Consider the following 12868-nt stretch of genomic DNA (forward strand, 5'->3'; position numbering starts at 1 on the left):
TGCATAAAGCCCCGCACTATGAGATGTATTTGAGTGCGTGGTGGCCCTCTGAGGACCCATAAAAAATTTAAATAAATCGATGATCATTGAATGAAGTTGGGCAAACTTGTGAGGCAACGTCTTGCAGGTACGGACTGATTTATGATAATATTCTTCATTCAAAAAAAAAGGTGAAGTGAGTGCCTAGGTCTTCACTATATATTTTTGATGACATATATGACCTTCCTTAATGTGCAAGGTCCTTTGGTGTGGGCTAGAAATGCTGAAAGAATTACTATCAGCTTTTGCTCCACCAATCTCAGGACAACTTGGAAAGGCTGATCCAAGCTTGGGTTTTGCCGCATCGCATGCCTGGATTTGTATTTCTGCTTTTCCCAGGGAAACCAGGACTACTCTTCCATGCATATAATATAATTCAAATAGACCGGGGTGAGCTAGCACCCTTAGACACTTGCAGAAGTAGTATATTGTTGAAAATGTCTGAGATTGTTAAATATTTACTTCTCTACATCATCCAGGATACAGTATGTCTTATTTTCAAAATACAGGTGCTCCTTAGTTTGATGAATTGTTATGGAACCATGATTAGAAAATTCCACTTTCCATTGTGGAGGAACTGGAAGGATCTTAGCTTCATTTCTGTCTGAGTTTAAAAGGACCCAGATTTTTTCTTGAACATTTCAATTGGTCAGTGTTAATATTAACTAAAGTGCTGCCAGCAAAATCTGCCTTTTGTCATTTCTGTTGAGTTTTGTGCTACTGTTTCATGGCAGTGAGTTAGTAAAGACTCACAATTATTTAGTCTATCTGTGGCTGAGAGAAAAAAAAAAACCCAACTTCTATTGATCTTGCAGTGTGATGTTCAGCTCATTGAGGTGAGAAAATGTGTCTGTCAAATCAGGGGAAGCGGGATAGCAAATAAACCAGTCTTTTTCCCCAGTCCTCCAACTTTCCTAGTTGCTAATGCTGTGTAGACCAAAAGTTGATCAGATATCGAGAAATGTAGTCATAGACCAAGAAAATGTGGCATGAAATATATAGAAATATTTCCAATTGTGCCGGATATCATAGGTCTGATTAAAACTACAGCATGATTATTTGCCTATACACATTAAATCCTATGAACGCTAGAAGGAAGCTTTCCCTTGGCGTGATGTAAACATAAAAGCAATCATTAGCAGTAAGGAGGTGAGGAGTGCCTCAGCACCCTGAGGTTGTGGGATCAATTCCAGCACTGCTCCATGTGACTCTGGGCAAGCCACTTGCCCCCTTCCCCCTTTACAAAACCGCACTAGCATTTTTAGCACCGGACATGGTTGGTAACAGCTCCGATGCTCATAGAATTCCTAAGAGCGTCGGAGCTGTTAATAATAATAATAATAATAACAGTTTATATACCGCAGGATCATGAAGTTCTATGCGGTTTACAATGATTAGAAATGTTACAGATTGAGTGAATAAACAAAGTTACAGATTGAATGACTAAACAGAGTACAGATTTAGCGTGGCTGGCGCTAACAACGCTAGTGCAGTTTTGTAAATGAGGGGGTTAATTTTCTATCACCCCAGGTACAAAATACAAGGGAATGCTGAAAGGTTCTCAGCCCAACCAAGAAAATGACATGGATATGGTTCAATGAATGATCTGAAACAATGTCAAAACATCCTCCCATCCCTGCCTCTTCATTATAGCATACCTGCATGAAAGAAGCTATTAAGGCCTTTGTGTAGACCAGGGGGGTCAAAGTCCCTCCTAGAGGGCCGCAATCCAGTTGGGTTTTCAGCATTTTCCCAATGAATATGCATGAGATCTATTTGCATGCACTGCTCTCATTGTATGCTAATAGATCTCATGCATATTCATTGGGGAAATCCTGAAAACCCGACTGGATTGCGGCCCTCGAGGAGGGACTTTGACACCCCTGGTGTAGACTGTGAACATCAAAGTACATGTTTATTTCTTCTCTTTAGTTTTGCAAGACACTTTGATATTTTTGAAAAGCAACATGAATATTTTAAATAAATGAATAGGATCCTTCGTCATGCCTTCCTTTCTCATCTTCTCTGTTTATCTTCATACGAGCAACTGCCCTTCATACCTTTCCTCTTTTGTAAAGATAATGGGCTTCTCACCTTTTTATGTTGCTCGACCAAAGAGGTGAAGAAGGTGCAAATATTCTCCCACTTATGAGTTCTCAGATGTTCCGTTTGGTGTAGGAAAACTCCATGAAATTCAGAGTTATCCCCCCTCCCCCAGAGGCTTAAGTTTTCATTGTCTCTGCTTTAGTACAACAGAGCAAGACCCATGTTTTAAAATTTTGGCTTTAATTCATGCTGGTCTCAAGTCGGAGCTTTCTCACTTTTGCCATTACTGTAGGTTGCATCTCAAACTGTATTTTATTCACAGGGGAACCTATGACATTTATGTCAAATGTGATGGTGCTGGAAAGTGTGTTGGTTCTTATGATAACCGTGGAAGCTTTGGTGAGCTGGCTTTGATGTACAACACATCAAGAGCAGCTACTATAATTGCTACCTCTCCTGGTGCTGTATGGGGATTGGTAAGTAGTACAAAAAACTCAGATGGAATGGAGAGGTTTATTGCATTACAACGGGGATATTTTAAGAAGTTTCAGGATGTGTGGAAACCATTAACAAAGTATTGTAAAGATTAATTTGAAATTGTTTCCCTTATATTTATCAACTTAAGGTGTAGGGAGGGGGGAATTTTATTATTATATGTTTTATATGATAATGGAATATATGGGTGGGAGGGATGGAAAAGGGGAAGGGATAAGAATTTATGAAATGTATCAATGATTGTTTGTAAGTGATGTATTTATTGTTAATGTGAATGAATATATTTAACACTTAATGTAATTTTGAAAATGAATAAAGAATTAAAAAAAAACAAAAAACCCTCAGATGTGAAAAATCCAATATCACTGCAAAGAGCTTTGAGATGCCCACGGGAGGTTTTTTAGGCCTATGAGGTTCCTTGCCTGAGTCACTTTTGTGGCGGTGGGAGGGCCCCTGTCTGAGGCTTTTTCCTGCTGGTTTGGGTTTCATCTAGCTTATGCTTTAGTTTTTGATTTCCTAACTGCAATATTCAAGTGAATGTGTTAATTGTGATTGGGGTTTGGTAAGTAACATCGTCCAAAGCAAATGGACTCTCTCCAATCTTTGACGAAGATAGCTCTAATTTATTATTCTCTATTACAATACTAGACAAAATTCAACATCAAATAAGCAAACAAGTTGGGTTACTAAAATGCATCTGAACTTATTAGGTCAATCGGTGCGAGAGCTGTTTAATCTTGTGGCATCTACTTGCGTCTAAAATTGAGGACAATGGTAGAAAATCCAACACAAACTAGCAAAGACCCACTGTAGATAACAACTATTTTACTTAAATGTCCTTAATACATATGAATATCTCTCCAAACTAGAGAGCTGCACGGGAACGGGGACGACGGGAATCCCGCGGGACCCGCGGGCATCCCGCGGGTTCCCCCTTTGGGTCACGGGGATCCCGTGGGGACGCCCCCTAGGGTCGCGGGGATCCCGTGGGGACGCCCCCTAGGGTCGCGGGGATCCCGTGGGGATGCCTCCGAGGGTCGCGGGGTTCCTGCGGGGCTGGATGTACTCAGTCGCGCGGCTCTTCTCCCTACCTTCTCTGCTTGCAGCACAGAGCCGAACGGAAGTCTTCCCGACGTCAGCGCTGACGTCGGAGGGGAGGGAGGGCTTAAACAAAGCTGGATGTACTCAGTCGCGCGGCTCTTCTCCCTACCTTCTCTGCTTGCAGCACAGAGCCGAACGGAAGTCTTCCCGACGTCAGCGCTGACGTCGGAGGGGAGGGAGGGCTTAAACAAAGCCCTCCCTCCCTCCGACGTCAGCGCTGACGTCGGGAAGACTTCCGTTTGGCTCTGTGCTGCAGGCAGTGCAGGTAAGGAGGAAAGTAGCCTCGCGGTTCGAGTGGCTACCAAGGGAGGGGGCGGTCCGCCCCGCCACACCCCGCCCCGGTTGCAGCACAGCCGGCCAGGTCCCCTTACTTTTGTGGCACTTCCCCGACCGACCGACAACAGCCCCGGTCCGACAATCCTCCCTGCCCTGTAGCCGCGAATCTAAATTATCTTCTTACAGCAGCTGTAATAAGGTAATTTAGATTCGCAGTTAAGGGCAGGGAGGTTTGTCGGACCGGGGCTGTTGTCAGTCGGTCGGGGAAGTGCCACAAAAGTAAGGGGACCTGGCCGGCTGTGCTGCAACCGGGACGGTAGAGAAGGAGTGGGGAGAAGGACGCTGAAAGGCCATGGGGAAGACGGGAGGAGGGGGGGAAGGACTCTGAAAGCACTTGAAGACAGAGGAGGGAGAAGGACGCTGAAAGCACATGGGGAATACAAAGGGGTGGAGAAGGACGCTGAAAGGCCATGGGAAGGACTCTGAAAGCACTTGTGGAAGACAGAGGGGGGAGAAGGATGCTGAAAGCACATGGGGAAGACAAAGGGGTGGAGAAGGATGCTGAAAGCACATGGGGAAGACAAAGGGGTGGAGAAGGACGCTGAAAGGACATGGGGAAGACGGGGGGTGGGGTGGAGAAGGATGCTGAAAGGCCATGGGGAAGACAGAGAGGGAGAAGGACGCTGAAAGGACATGGGGAAGCAGAGGGGGGAGAAGGACACTGAAAGCACATGTGGAAGACAGAGGGGGGAGAAGGACGCTGACAGGACATGGGGAAGATGGCGGGGAGAAGGACGCTGAAAGGAAATGGGGAAGAGAGAGTAGGGAGAAGACACTGGCAGGGAAGAAGACAGATGCCAGACTATGGGGGAGCGGAGAGAAGAAGATGGGTGCCAGACCAATTTGGAAGGGGGAAGAAAGGGAGAGGCACAGTAACAGAGCAAATGGAAGATGCAGAAGGAAGAGAGACAGTGGATGGAAGGAATTGAATGAGAACATGAGGAAAGCAGAAACTAGGCAACAAAGGTAGGAAAATAATTATATTTTATTTTTTTATTTTGCTTCAGGATAAAGTAGTATATTAGTTGTGTTGATAAAAATTTATAAACATTAGAGGCTCTGGTAGAAACCCATTTGCAAAGTATGTATTCTTCCCAATTAATATTTTCAAATTAATAAAGTCTTTTTGCTTATTTGTAAATGGGTTTCTACCAGAGCCTTTAATTCAGTAGCATAATTAAATGAAATAACAATTTCTGAAGTTTATATGGACGGGCGGGGACGGAGGGGATTCCTCGCGGGGACGGGTGGGGACGGAGGGGAATCCTCGCGGGGACGGGTGGGGACGGAGGGATTCCTCACGGGGACGGGTGGGATTCTCACGGGGACGGGTGGGGACGGGTGGGGATGGGTGGGATTTCTGTCCCCGCGCAACTCTCTACTCCAAACTGCCTATTTGATTTAGGCTTTCTTTTCTGAAGTAGGCTGTGAAACTGTAAGCCTATTTATAGCTAGTCTGCATGCCGTTTTAGATGCTTTAATTTGTCATTTTTCCTTTTGCATGTTGTATTTCTTATCTTTTCATTGCTTTTTTACAAAACTATACAAGAGGTTTTTCGCGCCAGCCACGTGCTGAATGCTCTGCGCTGCTCCGATGCTCATAGGAACTCTTATCACCTTCTGAGCAGCGCAGAACATTCATCGCGCTGGCTGGCGCGAAAAACTTCTTGCACGGTTTTGCAAAAGGGGGTGTGTGTAATTTTTTTTTTTAAGGCTGCATTTTTTACATTAAAATCCGTAATCTTGATTAAACGCACAAAACTACCAAAGGACATGTAGCACATCCTGTGGCATTCCTTTATTACTTAGTGCACCTTAGGCCCTCTTTTACTAAGGGGTGCTAACCGATTAGCTCGCTAATTGATTTAGTGCACGCTAAACGCTAGCGCGTGCATGTTAGTCTATGGACATGTTAGCGTTTAGCGCGTGCTAATCGATTAGCGCACCTTAGTAAAAGAGGGAGTTAGTAAAAGGGCCCCTTAATTGCAATTAATGTTAATTATTTTTCATTTTGTTGTTTTAACCTTTCTCAGTTTATTATTTCCATTTTTTTTTAAAATAAATATTTAATTATGTTTAGTTGTAATCTAGGTCAGTGGTATTCAACCCAGTCCTCAGGGACCACCTGGCCAGTCGGGTTTTCAAAGTCTCTGTCATTCATATTCATTGTGGATATCCTGAAAACCCGACTGTCCAGGTGGTCCCTGAGGACTGGGTTGAATACCACTGACCTAGGTGACCTTTTGTGTCTTCCCTTTTGCCCCTCCTTTCCTTGTTTGTTTTTGTAAACTCTTGAGGTATACAGTCAAACCTTGGTTTACGAGTAACCCGGTTTGCGAGTGTTTTGCAAGACGAGCAAAACACTCAGCAAACTTTTGACTCGTAAACCGAGCATTGACTCGATTTGCGAGCCCCCACCCGACCCGACTGCGGGAACCAACAGTATTGCTCCCCCCGAGGCCACCGGCGCTGCTCCCTACCTTCATGATCATCTCCCCATCTGCCGACCGGCCCTGTCCTTACCCGTGTGCCACCGGAGTTAGAAAGGGCCTGCCGCCAGTCTGCTGCTTTGCCTTGAGCATCTGCGTATGCTCTAGGCCTTCTTGATCTCATCCTCACCGAGATTCTCATGAGACTCGAGATCTCATGAGAATCTCGGAGAGGGTGAGATCCAGAAGGCCTGAGCATGCGCAGATGCTCAAGGCTCAGCAGCAGATCGGCGGCAGGCACTTTCTATCACCGGCGGTGCAGGGGTAAGGACAGGGCCAGTCGGGGAGGTGGGGGGAAGAGGCGATAGCAGCACCAGTGGCTTCGGGTGGGGCATGGGAGTCGGGGTGCGTCCGGCAGGAGTGAGCCAGCACCTGAGAGTCCCAGCAGAAGGGGTAGTGGCATCCGGGGGGGGGGGGGCAGCATCCGGGAGCAGCAGAGCCAACAGTGTCCAGTCAGGCTCTGTGGCAGCGGCGTTTGCTTAGCCAGCACCACCCGCAGTGAGAGGCAGCGAACAGCAGCAGAGGAGGAGAATTGGAGGAGCCGCGTAGATGGGTCTATGGCAGAGGCAGCGGTGGAGGCGTTTCTAATGGTAATTAAGTTTTTGGGGATGTGGAACGAATTGTTCAAGTTTACACTAATTCTTATGGGAAAAGTTGCTTTGATATACGAGTGTTTTGGTTTAAGAGCATGCTTCTGGAACGAATTATGCTCGTAAACCAAGGTACCACTGTATATATATATATTTTTTAATTATTTGCAGCATTTCAAATAAAGGTGAATTGTGAATAGTTGCAGAATCTCAGGCAAGGCGTCACAGAATCTCAAACCTCGTATTGGTCTGTGGCAGAAAAGAGGGAACCTTGAATATACCATTCAATGAGATACTTTGGGCTCCTTTTACAAAGGTGCGCTAATCATTTTAGCGTGCGTGATAAATCAACACATGCGCTAACCGCTAACGCGTCCATAGGATAACATGCACGCATTAGTGTTTAGCGCATGATATTTATTGCGTGCTAAAAAGCATAGCGCAGCTTAGTAAAAGAGGGGGTTTGCCTTCTTAAAATGCTGATTCTCAGTATTGCAGTCTGCTAGCTTTTCTCCAAGAGGGCTTTTTCCAGGGTTCATAAAGGAGCTCTTTTTCAGCGTCCTTCCTCATTTGGGGCTAGAGTTACTCTGCAGAGGAAGGACGCTGAAAAAGAGCTCCTTTATGAACCCTTGAAAGGGCCCTTCTGGGCGAAACGGGTCCCATCAGGGCATACTAGAGACACTGCATTAAAAGGATAAGAAAAAATGAAACCTGTGCTGTTGTTTGGTCTTTATTCTTGAACTAGTTTTTTAGCCCATTACATTAACGGGTGCTAGAATAGATGTGTAGACTTAGGCATTTATTTCTCTCTTTCTGTATGTGTGTCTTTCTTTCTTTCTCCCTGCCCCCCTTTCTTTCTGTCTTTTCTTTCTGTCTCTCCCCCCTGTCCAGCAGTAGCCCTTCTCCCTTCCTTTTACCTCCCCTCTGTCCAGCAGTACCCCTTCCCTGCTCCCCCTGTCCATCAGTAGCCCTTCTCCCTTCTTTTTACCTACCAATATTCCCATTTCCCCTTTTACCTTTCCTATTTCCACCTTTTTCACCCCATCCAGAGTACCTGTTGCATTGTTGGTGTTCCAGTGTCTCCTCTTCCTTGGGTCTGGGCCGACTATTGTGGGCCAGGATTGCTAGGGGTGCCCTGTAGAACAGGCAGGGGCAAGGGTCAGCAGAGTTGGGGGAGTGTGTGGGGCCTCTGTCGGGTCGTGGGGAGCTGGTGTCTGCTCCCATTCCCTCTTCCACAGCCGCCACCACCAACATGTCTGCCCAGGCGAAATGCAGCGTTTTCTTTTTTGTGCAGCGCGCAGCATCGCATCGCGCGGCGGTGACGTCCAGGCCTCGCACTGCCACATCTTTCTTGGGTCGCAACGGAGAGGGCAGGGGGTGCTAGCGGCCGGCAGCCACCGCTCTGCACCGCATTTCGCCTCAAGCCGCCGCGGCCTCCTCCCGGCAGCCGCCGCTCCGTACTGCCTTGCTGCGGCTTTGGCCGGTAGGGCCGTATTGTGAGGTGGAGAGCAGGGAAGGGCGCGCATGCGCACTTGTCTTGCCACATTCCGACAGAAAAGGGATCAGGGAACACGCGAGGCAAGTGCGCATGCGCGAGCATTTTATTATTTAAGATAATAATAGAAAGACGCACAGCGGTAAGCAAACAAGCTACATTTAAAAAGGAGGCAATTTGACGAGCCAAAGCTGGACACTTACACATATTTTGTGCATCGATATAAATGGCTTTTGAAGGCCCTCTTGCACCCCCCCCAAACACCCCCAGAATCTGCTAGACCCATCTATCTACCACCCCAATAGCCCTTATGGCTTCAGGAGCCACTTATATGGCAGTACAAAAGGATTAGGGGTTTTTTGGGGGTGCACATTTTTCACCATGAATGCAGTGATTAGAATGGCTTAAGGGCCTGGGTCCTCCTCTCCATGGTTCACTAACCCACCCCCAAGACCACTTAAGCCACCTCCGTGCAGCTCTACTAGGCTTTCCTATGCCAGGCTGCCAGGTGCTGATGTTCTGGAGGCAGATATGTAAAGTTGTTATTACAGTTTTTATGGTGGGGGGGTCAGTGATCACTGGGACAGTGTGTGAAGGTCTGTACTTTGGGTCTGCAGTGCTTATCTGGTCACTTTGGATACCTTCTTGTGACTTAGACCTGGTTTTAGTCACAACGTCCAGGTTCTGTCTAGGCCAGGGGTGTCCAACCTGTGGCGCGAGGGTCGTATGCGGCCCCGTGAAGCATTTTGTGCGGCCTCGGTTGAGGACGATGCAGTGTTTTCCTCTGCTGCCCCCGGGTGTTTACTGTCTTGCCGGCTCCCTCCTCTGTATTGCTGCAGCGTTTGCACGTTTGTGTCGCCCCAGAAACATTTTTTTCGGCCAATGCGGCCCAGGGAAGCCAAAAGGTTGGACACCCCTGGTCTAGGCAGTGTAAAACTTTCGGTTATACATGCAGTACGACTAAGGGCTCCTTTTACAAAGGTGCGCTAGTGTTTTTAGCGCACGCACCAGATCAGTGCGCGCTATTGCACGCACTACCCAAAAAACTATTGCCTGCTCAAGAGGAGGCGGTAGCGGCTAGTGCGTGGCATTTTAGCACGTGCCAGGTGTATGCTAAAACCACTAGCGCGCCTTTGTAAAAGGAGCCCTAAGTCTAGGACAGCCCACGTCCCACCCAAATCCCGCCCTCGACACTCCTCCAGACACGCCCCTTTTAGCTCTGGTCGTTCAGCAGCACTGTGAAGGCCTAGGTTGTTTTTAAATACATCTAAAACCCGGTTCGATTATCGGCACTTGGACGACTTGTCTTTTAGATTGTCCAAGTGCAGATTTAGGCTGTTTTTTAAAGATGTTTTTCTGTTTCGATTATGAGCCCCATATAGCGCAGCTTGATAGAAAAAGAGGGGGCGGGGGGGGGGGCGGTGCAGATTTCCAAATAAGCATTTAAAGATTTGAAGACATCATTCATTTCACAGCCCAATAAAGGTTTGATTAGTTTTAAATGAAGATTTCACATTTTTCATATGTTATGTGTGTGGTTTTCCATACATGTATGTTTTTTTGTAGAGAAATTTTTTACACACATTTTAAAGGGTCCTTTTACTAAGGTGTGCAACCAATTAGCATGCACTAAATGACATGCAGCCCATTATATTCCTATGGATTACATGACATTTAGTACAGTATACACAGTCAGGCACCAACTGCCCCCCCCTTGAGATTTTTTAGCGCGGGCAGTCGAGGTAAGTGCTCTGACGCTCTTTGGAATTCTATGAGTGTCAGAGCATTTACCACGCCGGCTTGCGCTTAAAACCTCTAGCGCAGCTTGATAATAGGGGCCCTAAATCCTGTAGTATGCCTTAGTCAGAGGCACCATAGAGACTGGTAATCCTTTTTGTTCAGAACAAAAATCGTATCTATAATGAATCAACATGTTACTTTTGACTGAAGGTGTTGGGAGTGTTTTCATATTTTAATTACTGTACTTCTAGAAATAAAGCTTATCAGCTCCCCCTTGTGATACAATCTGGCTATTGTAATATTTTGCATTTTATTGACTTCTAAATACGATCCTATCTCGCCCTATCTCCAACAATTGCACTGGCTGCCTGTTGTTTTTAGATCTCAATATAAAGCAATAATGATTTGCCATCAATTCTTGTACGTAACCAAACCTGAATTGTTTAAAAGTAAGATGTCAAATTATTTACCATCCCAGGTCTCTGCGTTCTGAGAACTCAACGCTATTATAAACAAATGTTGATCTAAAATATGCTGAGAGCAGAAAAATGGCCTTTTGCTGTGCGGGGGTCAAATTGTGGAATTCACTTGTTGGTCAATTACGAAAATGTCATGACGGGGGTAATTTCAGAAAACTATTAAAAACGCAGTTATTTGTTAATGCATTTTTCTAGGAACTGATCTTTGCAGTTGTTCTTTTGATGGACAATTCACGTGATTTTCTGATGCTGATACGTTAATGTTTGTTTGATTGAATTATTTATGTAACGATATGCAAACCGTTTAGGTTTAAACGGTATAAAAAATTTTAAAAAAAATAAATAAATAAATATTGCCAGAGCTTGAGAATGAAAACATGTTTTAAATTTTTATGCCAAGAAAGAAAGCCAAAAATGAAAAGCCTTTTTTAAAAATCTGAGACCTATAACTTATACCCCCTCTTTTACTAAGGTGCGATATGCTTTTTAGTGCGCGGTAAATATCAGTGCGCACTAATCACGTGCTAGACACTAATGCATGCATGTTATCCTATGGATGTGTTAGCTGTTACCGCACGTGTTGATTTAGCGCATGCTAAACGCACACTAAAAACGCTTAGCGCACCTTTGTAAAAGAGGGCCATAGTGTATTCCTAACACAGGCTTCATACATACAATACAATCTTTATATACCTTCAATACTATTACTTAGATCACAGCGGTTTACAAACATAAGATATGGAGCCAGTCTCCAGAACTGATTATGCATTGATTATGGCTTAATTATGTCAATAATGAAAACCTTATTGAAGACACAAGCCAGTAGGAAAACACTATCAAAATGAAAATATCACTCCTACTTGAAACCAAGTACAGTAAACCTTGGTGGGTGAGTGTTTTGGAAGACGAGCAAAATGTTTTATTAAATTTTAACTTGATAAACAAGCGATGTCTTGCAATACGAGCACGTACACGCGCGGCACGTCAGCACAACTGAGCTGAAGGCGCTGTGAGGTCTTGCAATACAAGTACGCACTGTGTGCGCGCGTCAAAACTGAGCTGATGGTTCTTCACTCTTTGACGCTGCGAGGTCTTGCAATGAACATAAGAACATAAGAATTGCCATCTCCGGATCAGACCCTGGGTCCATCAAGTCCGGTGATCCGCACACGCGGAGGCCCTGCCAGGTGTACCCTGGCATAGTTTTAGTCCCCATATCACTGTATGCTTCTCAAGGGAGATAGAAACATAGAAGATGACGGCAGATAAGGGCCATAGCCCATCAGGTCTGCCCACTCTACTGACCCACCCCCAAGTCTAGGGATCCCACTCCTGGTGACAGGTTCCCTTGGCTTAACCCTCTAAGGGATCCCACATGGGCATCCCATTTGCTCTTAAATTCTTGCACGCTGTTTGCCTCGATCACTTGCACCGGGAGCTCGTTCCAAGGATCAACCACTCTCTCGGTGAAGAAATATTTCTTGGTGTCGCCATGAAATTTACCACCCCTGAGTTTGAGCAGATGCCCTCTTGTGGCTGAGGGTCCTTTGAGAAAGAGAATCTCTTCTTCCATCTCGATACGGCCGGTAATATACTTAAACGTCTCGATCATGTCTCCTCTCTCCCTACGTTCCTCGAGTGAGTACAGCCGCAAATTTTTCAGCCTTTCCTCGTACGATAGATCCTTGAGCCCCGAGACCATCCTGGTGGCCATCCGTTGCACCGACTCTACTCTCAGCACATCTTTTCGGTAGTGTGGCCTCCAGAATTGCACACAGTATTCCAAATGAGGCCTCACCATGGTTCTGTATAATGGCATTATGACTTCCGGCTGACGAAACTCCTGCGGATGCAACCTAACAACTGTCTTGCCTTAGATGAAGCCTTCTCCACATGATCAGCAGTTTTCATGTCTGCGCTGATGATCACTCCCAAGTCTCTAATTTACCCTTACCCGTATCACTCTATGCCACTCTTAAGGAGATGTGCATCTAGTTTACCCTGCAAGTGCATTCTACAGTACAGTATTTTCTATTAAAGTTTTTGGGTTGTACAATC

General features: G+C 45.7%; 1 protein-coding gene across 4 annotated transcripts in view; it reads left to right on the plus strand.

Annotated features, from left to right (window-relative positions):
* The window catches only part of PRKAR2B (protein kinase cAMP-dependent type II regulatory subunit beta), a 93456-nt gene that overhangs the window by 62792 nt on the left and 17796 nt on the right, over positions 1 to 12868 (plus strand). For all 4 annotated transcript variants that reach the window (XM_033959514.1, XM_033959515.1, XM_033959517.1 and 1 more), the window contains one exon: positions 2408 to 2561. In XM_033959514.1, the coding sequence (XP_033815405.1) occupies positions 2408 to 2561 (154 nt within the window). The remainder of the gene's footprint in view (positions 1 to 2407; positions 2562 to 12868) is intronic.

This window comes from Geotrypetes seraphini, chromosome 9, assembly GCF_902459505.1.
Source record: "Geotrypetes seraphini chromosome 9, aGeoSer1.1, whole genome shotgun sequence".
Taxonomy (NCBI): domain Eukaryota; kingdom Metazoa; phylum Chordata; class Amphibia; order Gymnophiona; family Dermophiidae; genus Geotrypetes; species Geotrypetes seraphini.